The sequence below is a fragment of the Poecilia reticulata genome, linkage group LG12 (assembly GCF_000633615.1).
Source record: "Poecilia reticulata strain Guanapo linkage group LG12, Guppy_female_1.0+MT, whole genome shotgun sequence".
Classification (NCBI taxonomy): Eukaryota; Metazoa; Chordata; class Actinopteri; order Cyprinodontiformes; family Poeciliidae; genus Poecilia; species Poecilia reticulata.
Genome location: NC_024342.1, coordinates 2,338,008 through 2,357,533, shown reverse-complemented (window position 1 = coordinate 2,357,533; position 19,526 = coordinate 2,338,008). Strand labels below are relative to the sequence as shown.

General features: G+C 37.3%; 1 protein-coding gene across 1 annotated transcript in view; it reads right to left on the bottom strand.

The window, feature by feature from the left end:
* Positions 1 to 19,526, bottom strand: part of sez6l (seizure related 6 homolog (mouse)-like) — a 62,370-nt gene that overhangs the window by 19,288 nt on the left and 23,556 nt on the right. The window contains exons 2-3 of the mRNA XM_008423199.2: positions 2,980 to 3,426; positions 487 to 626 (exon numbers count right to left, since the gene is read on the bottom strand). Of these exons, the coding sequence (XP_008421421.2) occupies positions 487 to 626; positions 2,980 to 3,426 (587 nt within the window). The remainder of the gene's footprint in view (positions 1 to 486; positions 627 to 2,979; positions 3,427 to 19,526) is intronic.

Here is a 19,526-nt window from a genome sequence, read left to right as displayed (position 1 = left end):
TATGAGAAACTCAAGGATTCTTCAAACATGCACAGAAGAATCATGGCAACAGGAAATAACATAATAATATGATATAAAGCTAAAAAAAAAAAAAAGAAAAAAAGATTTTGCACAATCCTGCCCCTTTAAGACAGTCAACCTTTCCCAAATAGGAAACCTAATTTACAACTGGTCAGAAATGACTCATGTTTGTGACATTCGAACCGGATCTACAGAATCCCTTCATCAAATGTTTCCATTTGAGGAATTCCAGTTTCTGCCCGTCTTGCTTGGCTGATTCAAAAACGCCAAGCCGCCACCAGGAGGCAGAAGTCAGCCTCCAGACTAAAGGCATCCAACATAACGACCAGAGCACAAACACTGCAGCAGCATCCTCCATTAAAGTCTCTCTAGTTGTGATAACCAGATGCTGTTGCGGGCTGCGAACACGTCCCAGTCTGGCTGCAGTTCCGTGCAGTGGGATTTCCCTGAGGGACTCGCACACACCTGCAGTTCCACGCCGTAGCCGGTGTAAACGGTCACGGTGTAGGTGCAGTGCAGGAAAAGGCCGTCGGGCAGAGGCGGGTTGTCAGAGGAGTCTATGTATCCCTCTGGGTCGGAGAAATTCACCATGCAGCTGGATGCAGCTGGAGGAGAGAGCAGAGAGTTCAGATTATTTCCCCCCACGTTGAATTCGCTTGTAATCCCTTTTAATGGCATTCTAACTGGAACCACTCTGGAAATCCCTACTGTGTGTAATTAAAGACAGAAATTACAAGGATTTTAAGCAGTATGCAAGAAAAAGGTGCAGCCAGGTCTCCAGGGCGTTAGCAGGCTCAGGGTAAATAGCCACTCTTCTTCTTCTCTCCCAGGCTTTAAGGAAGCTCCCTGCTGGACTGAGTGACATAAGCCTCTCCTCATTAGGATTCTTGCACTTCACTTCATTATTACATTACAATTCAGTTTAATATTTATTTTTAAACCTTTCTTTTCTTAAATACCTAAAGTTGTATTTGTTTCTAGTTAAGCTGAAACATTCATTTCTAAAAAAATTGCATTTCCATTTCATACTGATACAGTATTTGTCAAAAGCTAAATAGTTTTGCATTTTGTCAGATTATTAACCAAATGTAAACGGATTTTGTTAAAGATTTTGATCAAAACAAAAGGTCAAATCACAATCGGCAGGTCAGGCTTTTTAAAGATCAGTAATCGGCAGAAAAGTTCAATTGGTGCATTCTTAATCATTACCTTCCTAAAAGTGATTTTTTTTTCCAAAAGTGATTTTTGTAAATAATAAATAAATAAAATAAAAATCAACACTTTGTTCTTTTAGGCAATTTTTTTTTTTTTACTATTTTAGGAAGGTGATGATCTGATGATCTGATGATGTAATGATGTCGTGGTTCCTTAACATAATGTTGAAGGAACCAACATTATACTTTGACAGACAACTGTGTCTGTCAAAGTATCTCTTAGTTGAGTGACCTGATGTTGTTTTGCTAATTTAGAAATTTTGAAAGCTTAAAATAGAATCACCAATGATTGGTCTACTTAAAACTTTGAAATATGGACTTTAATAATTTTATTCAGTTACGATTTGATTGAAAACCTTGAATATGAAACAGCTTCAGCGTGTAGAAAGATTTATCAACATTGGTAGTTTGTTTATATTTGACTGAAGCAGAAAAAATGATACATATTTAGTTATTTTTTTCCTCAAAGGTTGACTGAGAAGACCATCAATTTCCCTAAGCACTTCTAATTGGCTGATCAGGCCCTCATGACAACTCCTTCTCCAGAAGCTGTCGGCTCACGGTGCTGAGTTCAGGGACTGACCACAATCACTGGGTCAGATGAGGTTGCAACAAATGTTTCTGGTTGAACGTTGTTTTATTTTTCAGTGAGAATGAATGAAAGTTCCCCTCAGTTTACATACATTTCATGTGGATTAGTGCAGAGTAATGCACACTTACATCTACATGTCATGAAAACTGAGGAAATGTAGTATTTTCCTCCAACTGAGGTTTTCCCATCATGCATTATTGTATGAGGATAAATGTTGTTCAGTTTCATCATTTAGGTTTAAACAATAAAAGATTCAAATTATGAAACTACACTGGGTTTGATGCTCCTTGAGTTTAAAGAAAAAACACTGAACTTAGTGTGTTTTGGTGAGTTTTCCTCTCAGTTTGATGATCAATTTGACATATCAGAATTCAAGGCTTTAATCTGATAGACAATTAGTAACTATTAATTTTGAGAACTATGCTAAATTATCTGGTTTCTTTAAGCATCTAACAAAAATATACAACAGGATAGGGGGAGAATTATCATTTGGACTGAATTTAGACAGATTTTAATACTGATTATGTCACTGATTTTTAATGTTTGGTAGTATATATTATTTTAGCACTTAAACTAGTACATTTTAGATATTTTTGTAGTATGAAAAAGCAAATTTTGGTTTGAAAGCAAATAATCCAAGAAGAAAGTGACTGATAGTTTGCTTTCCTGGTTAAAAAAGGTCATATTTCTCTACAAACTGAACCAAAACGCCATATTAAAAGCACAAGATTTAAATAGCGGACCTCTTAATGTAAATAGTAAAGGTTAGCTATGCTCAGATGATAATAACAGAATAAAACAGCTTTTTAGGTTTAGAAGGGCACTGGAGATATTACTGTCTTTCTTTCAAAAGGAAATTCAAACTGACACTTCATAGGAAAACCAACATTGAAAGAATGAAAGAAAATTGTGTTCAAAAACATTTTCAGATACCCACGGTATTTATTGTTGCAAAAATATCATTTAACTTCAAACGGTGTCTTTTGTCCTGAGTCTCTTCCATGTTCTTAAGGTTTGCTGGGCTAATAAATAGCGCACAAATTGCTGCAACACAAACATTCAGACGCAACATTTTCCAAAACTTGAAAGAAGAAAAAATACAATTTCATTTAAGTATTTCAGACAGAATGTCAGTTTAACTATGACACATACTTGATAAAGGCGTTTCAGTGTCCACGTCTGGTACAGTGGTTATTTCCGCCTCTGGCTCAGGTGTGTGTGTCCTTGTGTGAGGCAGCTGAGAGTGTGTGTCTGTGGACGGCAGTTGGCTTGGACGGCTGCCCTGGCCAGACGCTGCAGCTGATGCTGGGGACTTTGCCCTTGTCGGTAATCCCTCGCTTTGATGCTCCTGGGAGTTGCTTCCATGGACGGAGTTGACACTGAGTCCTCTGCCCAGGAGAGGAAGCAGATTCTGGGGCAGCGCAGAGGGGACGACCTCCCCTTTCTTGGAGAAGAGGCGTCCTCTTTGGGCCAGCACAGAGTGCAGGAAACCTCCTGCTGCGAGGCTGGAAGTTTTACCTTTAGATCCGTCTTCCCTTATGCCGGCTGTTGTCAACACTGGAGACTGAATTGAGAGAGGGACTGTGGGGACTTCTTTATCTGAGAAGAAAAGGAAATCAAAGGCTGAGGACAAGTGGCAAGACAGGAAATAACTAAAATGCCTTAAAGAGTAAGGTCTGATGTCCGGTGTCTCTCCTGGTGGAGACGAAACAGAGCAACGCGTCCAGCTAGCTGCTCAAACTTGCTGGTCAAACTTGTTGGCATCCATCTGGATTATGGGAAATGAAGGAATTTGTCATGAGAAATGTATGCAATTAGTAATCTGTGGAACATTTAAGAACATGCAACAAAGTGCTCAATGCTAAAGGAAGTCCTAGAAAGCTCTAGAATGCTAAAGAATGTTCTAGAAAGGTAAAGATAGATCTACAATTCTAAAGGAAGGTTTAGAAGACCAAAGAAAGCTATTGATGGCTAAGGAATGTTCTCGTAGGCTAAAGGAATATTAGAACCTTCTTTAGCCTAGAAAAGGATTAAACATGTTCAAGAATAATCATATTTTGGTTCGTCTTTAAGCAGATGAATCTTCCCAGGCTGTCCCTCAACACAAGGGAAGCCATTAGAAAGCCTGTTTCTAGTTTGGCACAAGTCACAGAAAGTGCTGTAATCAAATCAGACATAAAAGTACTCTTTTTGTTCAACGATCAAAACTTTAAAGAAGGCATAAATCTAACGTGACATATAACACTGAACACTCCCATCCCCACAGTAAGAACATGATGTAGTGGGAACGCTTTTCTTGGCAGAGACAAGGAAATCTAATCCAGGTGATATGAAGATGGATGGAACCAAATACAAAGCATTCTCTGATATAAAACCTGTAAGAGGAGGAAAATACTCGAGTCAGAGGACAGGACGGCAACAGAACATACATCCAGGGTTACAAAAGAATAGTTTAGATCACAGCAATTCCACCAGGGTGGCCCAGTTAAAGTCCAGACCTCTATCCAATTAAGAACACGTGGCCAAAACTTAAAAACACATATTAACAGAAGCATCCAATCTAAGGAAGATGGAGCAATGTTGCAAAGAAGAACGGGCTAAAATGTCCGTCTGTACAAAGCTGGTAGAGAAATACCTCAGAGGATGCATAATGGTAACAAAAGCAGGTTTTAAAAGTACTGGGCAATCATTGTACCATTTTTATTAATTTCCTAAATATATACCAATTTGTGTTCACAAACATCCAATAAAACACACTGCAGTTTGTGGCTGAAATCATGCAAAAAAATCAAAAGGTTTAAGCTGGTTGAAACTTTTCATAAATGATGCCATGTATACAGACAGAGCAGCCAGAGCCTAGATGAGCTTTACTCCACATTCAACACACACTGATTATACACACAGACACACAAACACACACACAGCGCAGCACGGAAACCAGGCAGTAGAGCATGACAGGAGTCAACCCCACGTGTGGGAGCAAGAAGGTGTAAAAAAAAAATACGAAAAAGAAAAGCATAGACAGGGAAACCGCTCTGCCGTGCATTCTAAAATGCCATCTCCAGCAGCTTGGTTCAAAACAGCACACCCCCACACGCACACACGCACACGCCCGCACACACACACACACACACCCACACACGCACACACAAACCTCCTGTATGTACGCATTCACACACACCCCGCGTCTTTTCTCTCACCCTTTCAACAACAAACAGCAGGCTTCCTTAAAATGGAGGAAGGCTTTTAAAAGGTTGGAGTCGTCGAGTTTTACACAATTCATAAACTCCATTAAGACCTCCAGAAGCTCTCTCCATGTCGCTTTAAAATAGATGCAGTGAAAGGTTTTTGAGCTGTCAACAAGAGTTTTTTCTGTCCCTTTACATCTTGAGATATATATAAAAAAACAACAACTTTGGACCTGTTCGTTAATGTAAAAAAAAGCATATGTAAGAGTATATGTAAAGCCCAATGAGTTCTCTTTGCCGCTTCAACTTCCAATCGTTTAACGAAGCATAGAAGCAAAACCAAAAACACAGCTTCAAGAAATTTCTATAGAGGAAACATCAGCATAGAAATCCTAAACTAGATCCTCTCAGATCCCACAGACCCATTAGTGTGAATGAATACTGGTGATTCTAATAACTAATTTTCTGCCTTGAGTTTCTTTCCATTACAAATGTGTGCAAATCTTTGTCTATTTCAGCAGAAACTTCTAATCAGCTATACTCTTCCTCCTCACCCTGATACTGTAACCATGTAGATGAGTTGGTAGATAACATCCATTCTAAAATTTAAAGTATCATTGCTCCCATTAATGTGAAGGTTCTGTCTGTTAGGAACAAAGTCTCCATGGAGATATGTGCAAACAGATCAGCAAGACGACTTTGTTGAACGTAAACTAAACTAAACTAAAACTCAACTACACATTTATTATGAAATTTATAAAGGAAGACTGCGTAGCTAACCACACGAAAACATGCAAGGGAACTGTTCTTAGCAGAAATCATAAACGAAAACATTAACAATATTTGAGTTTTATCAGCAGCAGTCAACAGGCTCACAAACCCTCCAGTGATGGAACCACCTGCAGTCAAACCTGACAGGAATTTGCCAACTTCTTTGCAGAGAAAACTTTTTTAAAAATCAGAGGGTTAATCAACACTACATCCATTACAAGAGCCATGCCCAAATTAGACTTTTATAAAATAACAAAATTATTTTAACCACTGAACAGCTTAGCATCATCACCTGCTGTTGTATCATAATTCAGACATGGTGCTAATCCTCATCATGTATCAGCCAATCAGAGGAGAAATCGATGTCTTATTCAGTGTTAGAGCGACAAGCCCCGCCTACTTGGGAGCAGCTACATATGAGGCATTTTGGGGGATACTTTGCCGCTATCATTTTATTGACTTTTTTCTCCATTTTAAGAATGGAGTTACTAACTCGAGCTGATCATCAGAGAGTAGTTCTGTCTGATGAGTGAAGCCTAATCATTGTGGACAGAGCGTCTGTCAGTTAAGTGATGTTGTTATTGGGTCAATCCTGCAACATCTGAGTAGATCTCAGCATAAATCTTGCACCATATGTGCCTCACATATGGTGTTTGTGGGTTGTGATACCTCTGATGTGGAATTCTTTGACATTCCTTTTAACAACCAAAAAAAAAAAACATTAGCCGGCTCACTTAGCTTCAGATCAAATGGTGCATGTTACAGAATCAGTTGCGAGAGAGGGAGATGCAGGAGCATTATTTACCAAAGCAGCTTATTTCCCTACGCCTATGAAACGTTAGGCCAATTAATGAAAGCGTGATGGCGGTTTTCTTTCAACGCACGACGTGCCTCTGATGTGCAGAGGCAAGAAACAGGCGCACCTATTAATACTCGTCCTCTACTTCCACACAATGCCGGATTACACGACTTTGTTACCCAGCTTTATGATGGCAGAACATTTTCAGAAAAAGTTCTGACACTTTTTTTGTGAGTTCTCTTCATTGCTTAGCTTTATCTGGGATTCTGCTCCTTTTTCACAGATCCACAACTTACAATTCCTCTGAGTGACACCATTCTGACTCCTGAAAATATTTGAAGTGCTCATCTGATCTTCGTTCCAAAGCAATCCTGAAATCAGTTTAATAAAATATATATGTTTTATTATTGATATTAAGACTAGTTAGTCAGTCTCCAATTAATCTTGGATCAAGACAATTTGAGTCTGGAAAACCTGGAACCTGATTCCTGAATCTACAACCTTTTGGCAGTTAAATTACAAACTCAAGGCCCAGGGGCCAAATCTGGCACACCATAGGGTTTTAAGTCATAAAATCAACAGATCCCCTCTTTTTTTTCTCTGATTTTACTGCAAATTTTTCTGAAAATTGACCAAGACCATTGGGTTTAAGTGACTGCCGCCTCAGCGATGTCAAGTGATTCATAAGGTGATTAATAAAAAGTCACATTAGCACAAATATCGTGAAAAATTCCTTATAAATATTTAGAAATTGGCACCAAAAAATCTCTGATTTTGATTGCAAAAAAACAATCACAAAATCCTGGATGGACTGATCAATGTGAAAAGATGTTCAATATTATTAAATGCTGAAACAAACAGCTGTTTATTAATATTTTCACAGCTTACTGGGTTTTATCAATATATTCTGGCACAACCGGCCCTTTAAGGACTTTCAGATTTTTGATGTGGCCCAAAAAGAAAATGAGTTTGACGCCCTGCTTTAAAGGCTGATAAGCAATACCTTCTCCGATAATTAGACTTTTATCAGTTTAGACTCAATATTATGCATATATCTCAACCGGGTATAAAAACAGTTTTAATAAACCATTAAAAATTCAAAATGTCTACATCACTGGACCCATAAGGAGGCTATGCAAACTGCTGACTGGAGCTGTAATCTCTTTGCTAAGCAGTTTGATTCTGACTACAGAGAAGCCATTTAGAAAAGCTCGACTGGGCCCATCTCATCCATTTTTATCTTTATTGCCAGCTTTCCCTTCTTCCTGAAAAATGAGATCTCAGATCACCTTTTATTGTAACTAACAAGCAGATCTAATGTTTTTCATGATTTATCCCTCTAAGGTCAGAGGACGCTCAAATCAGCGAGCATTTTTCTCTTTGTTGCTTTAAATCTGGATGTTAGACTTAAACAATGGCTGATGTTAATGTCTTTAGACAAATACAACATTTAGATTTAGTGCTTTCACAGTGCTGGTGATGAATGGTGTTTGAAGCAGGAATTATTGCCTCAAAAAGTCATTTTCTGAAAAAATTCTGCATTATGATACAACCCTGCATGTGTTAGTGACATCAGAATTATGTCATAATATTATTAGATCACAATAAATGTTACAAAAATAAAGACAAAGCGTAAGGAGGATTACATCATAGTGTGATGGGAATAAAGTGATAATATGAGACAAAAAAAGTCATAAAATACAAGAGAAAAGTTTGATGACCATAAAGTTGTATTATGTGAAAAAACTCATATGAGTAAAGTATTAATAAGAGGAAAAAAGGCATAATAATATAAGTATAAATTCATAGTATAAATATCATGAGCAGAAAGTCAGAATATTACAAGAATTAAGTCATAAGAAAGTAAGGCAGACTAACATGAGAATAAACTCATAATGTCCCCAAAGTAAAAAAATATGAGAATAAACTAAATATATTACCAGAATAAATTCATAATATCAGTAGAATGAATTAGTAATTAAAATAATTAAAATGTGGACAGTTAAACATCTTGTAACAGTCCACATTGGTTTTGGTATATTTTTACTCATCGGACATGTTTAATCTTTTAGTTTCATCAAATTATCATCAGTATCAGGACTTTGAACAACTTGAGTCTATTTAAAGACGAGCCGGTCAGGACAGATGACATTTTGCTCATTAAAACCACTTTTTCTAGTAATTTTACAACTTTCTTCTGGTACGTTTGTGTCTTTATTCTGACGTTGGTCTCTTTGTGTCTTTATTCTGACGTTTTTCGTTCATTTATTTATTTATTTATTTTTTAAACACCCCCCATAGTCTGGCCCTTACACTGTCGTAGTTAGCTTTCCAAGATATTGTGATAAAAAAAAGAAAAACATAATAAGAAAGCGCTTCCCTTTCCCACTGTGGGTGAGTCGACCCTGTCAGACTGCGGTGTCAGTTTGTTGCCTGAACTCTACATCTGCGATCTCATTTGCTTTACAGTGCTGACAGAATTTTCTAGGAAGTCATTGGTTGACAATCCTTTAGTCCTTAATTGGTCTCCTGTGTGAGTCCATTTGCATTTACTGAGCCTTTGTTTTGTTGCTACGCTCATCCCAATTACCTTATTTATGGCCATATTTCTGCCTTAGAACCGAGCTAACAATGATGTCTAATGAGAGGGACACACAGACGCAGACAGACAGCGCCGGATGGAGGGCTTGTTTAGACGGAATCAAAACGAGCTTTTAATGTGGTTTTAATATTGTAACGTGCAAAACAAATGAAGCTGCAACATTATTAGACAATAAAAAAGATGGATGTTGCTGCCTTTCCCCCGTGATGCAAAAATGAAGTTTACCGAATGTAGGATTCTTTTTTCTCTCTCTCTCTCTTCAGACCGATGAGCTTCAGGACGTAACTTCACAATGCAAACAAGGCGAGGCAAGTGTCGATTAATCACGTAGCCTCTGTGACGCGTGACTAACTGGGTTCAGTCATCAGATGAATAATCGAAGCCCAGATGCTGAGCAGCCTCACAGATAGTTAGGAGTTAGATTTTAGTTGGAGTCTTCAAACATTTAGCTGAGATCAAATTAGTGGTGGGAAGAAAAACAACACAGGAATGATGGAGTGTGGTGAAAGAGAGGAGAAGAGTTGTGGGGCACTCTGCTCTCTCAAAAAGTCTGCCAATTAAAAGGCAAAGAGAGAAAAACAATATCAGAGGAGTTTCAGATCTTATTTCAAACCTTTGGATCTCATTAAAATTGCTTTGTTGAACTGATAGCAGCAATCGCAGCCATCAAGCCGAGAGGAAATTAACTCTCTGCTCGCCTTCTAACAAACCGCTCAGGCTGCAGAACTAGAAAGAAGCAGCAACAAATCTGAGATGAGATGATAAGACAAATGCAGCTCTGATTTAAACGTTGAGCAAAAAAAAAAAAAAGACTTCCTATAAATGAATTACCAGAAATATCCACTTCCCAACCGAGAGACATTTAAGCTAATAACTTGAGATTGGGAGCAAATTACATCAGACAGCTTGATAGGAAAGGACTACATATATTCACTCTACTACACCTGCATTATTTGCCATGTAGAAATATAATTTCTACATGGCAAACGTCATGAATAACTGTTGTTATTCTGAAAACATCTGCCAGTGCACTTGGCCACATGATGAGCCCGAGTGGAAAGGAAGTTACATGCTGACGGAGCAGAACAAGAGGATCATCTGTTTATCTGTATTATGTAAATTTACATAGTGCTGATTAAGTTGTTTAGTTCCATGACTGCTACGCTATTTATTTTACAAAAAACAATTCAGAAAATTGAATTGAAGTGTAGTCCAAGTCCAAACTATGATCTGCTTGAAGATAATAAAGCTCAATGAGATTTAATTATTTATTTATTAGAAGTGCAAGGAGATGATTTGAGAGGTTTGACTCCTAATCATTTTAAGAAAAACTTATAGCTAATGAAGGTCGGGAGTTATTTCACTTAATTACATAAATCGTAATGAATTTAAAATGTTTTTTCACATAGGTTTCGGGACAGAACCTTGGTGTTCACGTTTCTGGTACGTCTGTAAATGTGACGCACATTCACTAACTACAGTGATGGATGACAATGCTGCTTCTGTGGACTCACTGGGGGTTCATCTTAGCTCCAGTAAACAATCTGATTGGACGCTGGAAAAGACCATTGTGTTCAAGTTGTACTAAAAGGAGCTAGCATAGCAGCGAAGCTATTCTAGCCTAAAATAGTATCTCGGTGCTAACCACGTAGCAACATGTGTCCCCAACACTAATGTCAGCGTCTATATTTCTAAATGATTATCAGGTTGAAAGCTGAATGGGTAGAGCAGCACTTTGCACCAATCTGATAGTTTAATGACATAATTAACAGATTATAAACATCTTTCTTGTTGAGCTCATATCTATATTTATTCAATAATTTTGCAGAAGAGGAATTTTTTTATTTAAAATTTTGTTCATTTTGTCCATAAATAGTTTTCAATTTAAACACAATCAATTACAAACCCTGCAATTACCTCGATTAACAATTTTACTCGAGTCCCACGACTAATATTAAGATTTCTGTGGAAACAAAAAGATGCTTCTGTCATCCAGATGAGCAACTGTGCAGACTTGGATTTGATTGAACATCTTTACTAACTTAGATTGTATCAGAGAGGTGAGAGATATTCTCCCAAACTACTGAGGACATCTTGTCTTACAAATTGTGTTCAAGAAGAGGGAGAAAAATAGAAACTCTCTGCACTGCATTGTGCAGATTCTTCCTTTCAGTTACACCAGAGATGCTTTACAATGATAGGATTCTTGTTGTGATGCTACCTATAATGTCCTGGTAAAAGATAGAGGCAGAAATCACATCTGTGTTTGATCTTGTGAGGAAGTGAATGCCTTTTTTTTTTTTTAAATCAAAAGCACCTCTATATGACCAGACCTTGAATGTTGTCAAATGTCACCCATTTCTGGAGGACCTTTTGTTACATTGGCCTTTAATTTCTAAAACTAGATATAATCAGCAACAACAGCATAAAAACATTGCAAAAAACTCTTCACAGTAGTGGCATTTGCATCATGAATGAGATAAAATGTTTGTTAATATTCTGGTAATGTTGAAAAAGAAACACAATTTCACAACTATGCTGTTTGAATTAAAGAAGAAACATAATTAAAATCACATGTGAATAAGTCTGTTCACATAAGTCATTAAAAAACATGCTGTGCCGTGATCTTCCTACCACTTCCTGTTATTTTCTTCATTGATCATGTGACTGGTGTGATGAAAAAAAGTCTTTCCTTTGCAGTTTTGCGGAATACACCAATTGCGATACGGCCAAATAGAAACATCTCATCCCAGCGCCAAAACATTTTATCGAAAAACACATTTTTGCAAAATTGGCGTGTTTCCATTGAGCAAATTTATTTTTGAAATGTCAAATTGCGCAATTTTATGGTCAATGGAAACACAGCTAATAAACATCTGACTTAGTTAGCAAATATGAATTGACAGAGGATAAAAATGAAGAACCGCATCAGTCCATCAGGGACCATACAACATTGCTTCCAGCGTTTTGCTCCTTGAAGTGGCTGGTGATTATTAATTTATTCTGCTGCTAAATCCCATTGATAAAGTGAAACCCCCACAGGGCTTAACAACAGGTTTATCTGCTGTTATGCCACGTTTTGTGAAAGCTGCAACAAGCAACCTGCACTTTAACTCAAGAACCAAAAAAAGCTTCTCTGTTGCAAGAGAAGCTGATTCCACTGATATTCCCTGTCGGTGGTTCTGGACTGAAACCGATCCGGGGAGATTTTCGTTTTATTGCTTAGCTGTTGAGTCATCTCTCTCATCAGGAACGAGCGGTTACCCTTCTGGGACGCTTCATCCAGGAGTTTTTTCAGAGCTGTTCGCAGGTAGACATTTGAAAACCAAACACCATTTCATGCTTCATTATCCTGAAGGCATCAGCAGACTGTTCCCTGTAGTTCCTTTCTGATGCACTACATGAACAAGTCATTCACATGAACAGCAGTATTTCTATAATGTTGTTTCAACCCAGACACACGGACATGGACGGATGATTTACAGCCGCTCTGTTTGGACGTGTCACACAGCAGATGTCAATGTGTGACCTTCAGCACCGACGTCTGTATCCTCCATGGTGGAAAACCTGCTCTTCCTTTTAAGACCGTATTACATCTGGACACTGTTTCCCTTTAAAATCCATTTTATTGAACCTAGCGGTGGGACTTGATTGAAAATTTTAAATCGAGTTATTTGCAGGGTCTGTAAGTAATTAATCACAATTAATTGCATTTTAATCAAAAACCGTTTTCAGGAAGCCCTGATCCTTCCTTAGAAATGTGGACTGTGGATGCTGACATGTTTAGCATTGGGATGCTACTTTAGGCCTGAATAGCTTCACTGATAGGCTAACTACCTTTAGCACAACCTGAACACAACTGTTCCAGTATCCAATCCGATTATTTTTTCTAGCAGAAATTAACCCTCAGTGAGCCTGGAGAAGCAGCTTCAGGGTCCATCGTTGCTGTTAGAGGATGTTGGTTGTGCATCAGATTTATGGGCATACCAGAAACGTGCAATACAAACGGTCCAACTACAGTTCTAATATTCAATACATTTGAATATGACTTCCAATGAGGCAACCTGTAAGCATGCTTTTAATTAAGCTCACCTTTAAATGTTAAAAATGTTTTTATTGGCCTGCTGAAATATTCAAATCCAAATGTCATGTTTTCATTAGCTGTCAGTGGAATATCTTCATATTTAACAGAAATAAAGGTCTGAAAACATCAATCTCAGTGTAAATGTGTTTCACTTAGTGAACTGAGTTCCTGAAAATAATGAGATTTTCAACGATATTGTAATTTATTGAGCAAGTATATATGTAGCATATACACACATATGTTTGGTATAAAAACGTCACACACAGGCGTACGGTGGTGGTAGAATCACGCTCTGAGTTAACAGCTGGAAGTGTAGCAATGATATGAATAAAGCCATGAACAGTTCAAAATACCAGACAGAAAGGTATGCTAAGATGCTTCAATTTAAGATGGATTTAATTTTTCAGCAGCAAAATGACAAAAAATTATTTACCAAATCAAAGGAAAATAATTGCTACACCAGTAAGGTTTTTAAAGTTTTGGGACAACCTATGCAAAGTCCAGAACTAAATCCAATAGTGTAAAAGTCCCAAAGGGGAAGCTGATAGAGCAGATCATCCACCAACAAAAACTGAAGGTTAAAATATAATCAGAAATGTTATTTCTCCATTGTAAATGTTTGTTTTCAGTTCAATAAGCATAGCTTCAGAAAAACCTTTGATGGTGTCTTTTTTTTTTTTTACCTCTGAAAAATACAATGTTATGTTTTTCTTCCGTTGGTGTGTTTATACCATTGGTAATGACCAGAAGCAGTGCATTAAAAGGTAGATAAAAAAAGAAGGAACATGTACCAGTGATTATAGTCAGGAAGGTCAAGTTGATTTCAGGACATCAGTCGGATTTTAAGACATTTTAATTCATTCTGGAAGTCCAAAAACAGCCTGCATGCTGGCAGCAATAACAAAATGCCCAACTGCTGCGCAGCATCATTAGGGCGGCTCAGTTTGTTGTGTGGCCCTAATGAAAGAAGTCTAAAAGAAGGGACAACAAAAGCCTCTCATTAAGATTCCACCTGACCAGCCCACCTTCTTCTTGTTAGTCAGAAAACAACAAGAGCCACATTTCTACTTTAGCTTCTAATTCTAAATGTGCATAAAGGCTACAAAACAGTTAAGATGTCAAATTGAGGAAAACATTTATTTTTGCCTTACATCTTTCTCACTTCTGACAGATACAAAGCTCCAAGCCTATGAGCTGTCACATCAAAATGGAAACCCTTAAGTTTCCATTTTGAAATGAAACCCTTAAGTTTCCATTTTGAAACTTAAGATGACATGTGCAGCAGTGAATCACCCCTGGCATTGAAAGGTGCTTTGTTTTTATCTATCAGCAGCCAAAGTGCTACACATGTTGGTCAGACAGAGATGAATGACAGGTCAATCAGAGATGCGTTTTCTGCTAGCGCCCTACAAGTCAGAGGGAACGCACATATATTTCAGATGGTAGGTAAAATAAAAAACTAAATCATATGATCTCGTCATAAGACGTAAGGATAGGGCTATGTCTAAAGCATTTGTCTGTTCCACAACATAATATCATAATATGGTACTCAGGTAAAAGGTGTGCAAAGCATCCCAGGATTTCTGCAGACACGTTGCATGTTTCCTTTTACGTATATCCGGAAATTTAGCGCATGGAGGGCAAAAAGAAGATTCCTTTACTTGCCGCATTAGAGAGATTCAGTTAACAGAAAGCAACCTGGAAATGTCGGAATTATTCACTCAGCACCGTGAGCCACGTTGAGGAGAAAATAATGCAGAGAAAATGTTAAAGAACAAATCAAAGCCACCCACATGCTTTTTTATCGCTCTCCGTGTTGACAACGCCACACATAGAGCCATTGCCATGGCAACTGACTGACAACAGTTCCACTAGTGTAACAGAGTTAAAGACCAAAAATCACGAAAAATGTTTCCCACACAATGAGCAGGACATTCAATCCTTTACAGTTTAATGTTTTCAAGATTGATGTTTATTATGTAATTATTAATAAGTGATCATCTGAACAGACCAGTGGTTGATTAGCTACTTAGTTACATCTACTGTGCTGATGATGAGTCGGTGCCAAAAAAAAAAAAAAAAAAAACATCTCATCCTGGTGAAAAATCTAACAAAAAATGTCAGGTATTGTTGCTGTGTTGCCGTTAAGCAAATTTATTTATTTTTTATTCTATTTTGTGCAATTTTAGCTGCTGTCTTCAGAAGCTGTACTAACAACAGCAACAATGACAATTTGTTGTATAAATGAAATTCTTATCTATCATGTTTAAAGTACAGTGGAAAATATGCTAATGTCAAAGGTCACTACAATAGCTGCTACTAGATACAAATCTGCATCATATGCTGTCCTACGTTGTCCTGGGTGTTTGAATAATGTCCCTCCTAAGACACTCCTCAGAGGTTTTCCTGAACACAGTGCATTATGCATTATTTGCAGCATTTTCTTGAAAATCCACAACAACTTTAAGCAGATGAGATGCAAGCAATAAAGTGATTAAAAAAAAGTAGCTGGAATTTTTATATATTCCAGCTTTCCTCCCTTGACTCGTCTTAAAGAGAAAAGCAGCAGCGACACAGAACTTCCAGACAGGTTCACAAAACGTTTCAACTGGTTCACTGTGATTGTCAACTAACAGGAATGCAATCATGACAGTCTGGTTTCACAAAAATGCCATGAGATAAGAATACATATTCTCAAAACAGCAAGTGGCAATCAGTGTCTATTGTTGAGGAGAGCATTACATGGTGATAAATTCACCTATTTCCCCAAACCAGACTGATATGACATTTCCTGATCTCTCTATTCAGCTTATCGGGGCATTTCTGTGAAGCTTATTACTCCCTTCTCAGATGGTGAGAATGACAGCATGGCAGCTACATTTCTCTCTCTCAGTGGAGCAGATTATAATTCTTTAGAACACTGGGTCAGAAGTTGATCTTGATCAGTCTGGATGTGGAGGTTTTACAGCTTCTAACTTCTTCCACTGGGCCTGCTTGCATCATGACGTCCCTGAAGTTCATTATTCTCTATTATTCTGATTCAGGAGTGCCTTATTCCAGCAGCGCACAACCCGAACATGCAGCTTAATCACATCTTTCAAGTGGTTATTGGACCATTTGGGCGACTGTTAAATTTCCATCTTGATTTCTGTCAAATAACAAACTGTAAGGAGATTGTTTTAGCGCATTATTGGAGTATAGTTTTATGGACTTCCTGACTGGTTCTGACTCAGAATGCACAGTGATAGAAATAAAGCTGAAAATCACTACATGTCAGACAGATCTCACCACCCACTTTATCTCCCACTCTTTTTTTTTTTTTTTAATCAAAGCAGAATAACAAAAAGACACGCAGCTTTTCTCATTCTGTCAGCGGCTCTGACTATGTTGTTTGAAACTAAACCTTTTAAATCACATCCACATTGTGAACCTTCCAAACAACCATCCATTGTAAACAGTCTGGGCTGGAAGCTGAGAAGAAGCTGGCAACAATAAAATGATTGAGCAATGAAAACCTGCGTGTGCAGCTTCATTTGAGCCGTGAAAAGAACACAACACAACACAACACAACCCGAACAACATCCATTTAGAGACTCAAACAACGACAGGACGCTCACTCTGGGTTCAACTGTGCTGTAAAAACATTAACAGGGTTTTTAACTGGACGGCTCCCAAAATGTGTACTATAAGTTCAGAATATTCAAATGTTTGAGTTTTGTAAGCATTAAACAAAATGTAGCAATCTTAACAAAACAACACTTAATCTGACCCTGGGAGTTTTTAAATGAAGTACAATGTAAAACATGCATTTATTACAAAAACATTCAAAGTCTTTCGTCCCTCCCCCAAAACCTGAAGCCCTGGGCTACTGCCCTGTCAGCCCCTCCGAAAGTCTGGCACTTCTATAGGTTGTAAATCTCCTAATTCATTGACTTATCTTTTAATTGACCATTGAATTTATTATCCAAAATCAGCTGAAGAGTGAAACTTTCCAACGGTAGTCAGTTCTGAAAAGCTTAAAGTCTTAATGAAAAATATGTTGTTAAAATTCTGTAGATAAAGAGTAAACAGTGTTAGAAAAGGCGCCACATTGAGGAAGAACCTCTTACAGTGTTTTTAATCGGCACCATGAGGTTACAAAGGCTCTGCTTGAGTGTAGATCATTTAGATCATGTGGATCATGTGGATCACACACATTGCTTTCCACTGTTGGAGGAAAGCAATGTGTTTACTTCACCAAGCGGATGAAGTTGTGACGGGAAGGGAAGATCCAACTCCAGGGTCGGCTTCATTTCTCTGCCACTCCGACACAACGAGCCACGCGAACAAAAAGATTTCAGTGGGACGATGAAAACGAACTCCTCTACGGTTCTGTGTGTCTTCAGGGATTCTGTTAAAAACGGAAAAATCACAATCTTTTAGTTCTCTTTGTTACTTCCCTTAATTTGTATTCTAAAAGCTGGTGGCTGTTTAAAGAGTTTTATCAGAGCTGAGACTGGCAGCAACAGTATCGGGAACACATTCTCTGTCGACCAAGTCTGTTCTCCATGGAGATGCACACAGTGATAAACACACACAAACACACACATACTGGGTGATGGGGGGTTGGCTGTCTGAATGCTGCCTGGCTATCGTAGCTTCCTGCTGCAGTAATGTGCAGGTCAGGCATCACATCAGGTGTGTGAATAATATCAGCTTTTACTAGTAAACAGAATTCTGTTCCAGTAATTTGGATTAAATCCAAATTTATTTCACTTTAGATGCCATTTTGAGTTCTGAGATTAATAATTTAGTATTTGAATTATTAATCATGTTAGAATTTCTTTTATTCAAACTAAATGAACGGAGCTAAGCACAGAGCAGTCCTGAAAGAAAAGACAATTTAAGGGCTTTTTTTTTTCTAGCAAATTTGTTTAAGTCAGTTATGCATTACTTATGCATTAAAATACATTCATATTTTTAGTTTTAATGCCGCATTTGAAAAACCTTGAAAGAGCATTAAGACTTTTTCAGACCACAGCAGGTAGACTGGATATAAAATAAAGGATTTTAAATATCAGGGCACGATAATCATATACATGTGGACAAAACTGTCTGTACTCTTGCTTATGACAGAAAAAAAGAATATTACAGAAACAACTCAGACAGACAAACTTATTTACTGACAACCAATGAAATGAGACATTATGGTTCAACATAATCAAATTTAAAAACAAACTAAAAGAAACAAACTTATCCTGGCTTAGTGTTTATTGAGATTTTTGGCACACAATATAGTTATAAATGTTATTAAATTTCTTGTTTAGTTTCAGATTACTCATAAGAAAGTTCAAAACAGCCAAAGTGTTTTTTTTTTGTTTTTTAATGTTCATGATTTTCAAACTAGACATGCAGTCAAAGGTTGAATAAAACTTCCAAAAGTCCACATTATTTGAAGTTGGGAGTTTTATATAGTTCTGTTCACATGGAACATCTTAAATATGCTGGAGATTCATCAGAAGAATGGATTTCAAACAGCTTTAAAAACAATTACACTGAATGATTTGTCTCACTTCTATATTGCGTTATATTGATCATATATGTTTTCTGTATGTGTTGACATATTGAAGGAAATATCTTTCTCTAGAATGACTCAAAATATAAGAAAAAACTGAGTTTTTGTTATATTTTAGTTAGTGAGTATATTTGCGTTTTGTTTTAATCTTACTTTTAAATACAGTTTTCTTGCTCTTGTATTGTTTTATTTCATTGAATTGTACAGGACTTTGGTCAGCTTCTGTTATAATGTACTGTATTAATAAATTGACATTGACATTTTTTGACCAGGTTTGTTTCATTGGTTATTTTTTAAATAAATCTGTTGAAACACAATTTAAAAGCAATCTCTAATTTCTATTGGTTAATTTTCATAAAATGTTTTCTTATTCATTACTTTTGTCAGTTTTGAGGTATTTCAGTGACCACTGTGATTATTCTAATTTTTTTATCTTTAACAGAGGAGCACCAACAATTTTGTCCATGTGTGCATATAGTAATATTACTGATAACAACTGTTAGGCAGTTATTGTTTTTTTTTGTAAACAAAGTGGATGATTGTTCAGCTGCAGTAATAATCCAGCATTTGGGATATTAAATGCAGCAGAATCACAAATGGAGGTGCTGGGAATGAACACTGCACTGGTTTAATGATTTACTCAATGCTGACACCCCCCACCACACTCACACACACACACACACACACACACACACACACAC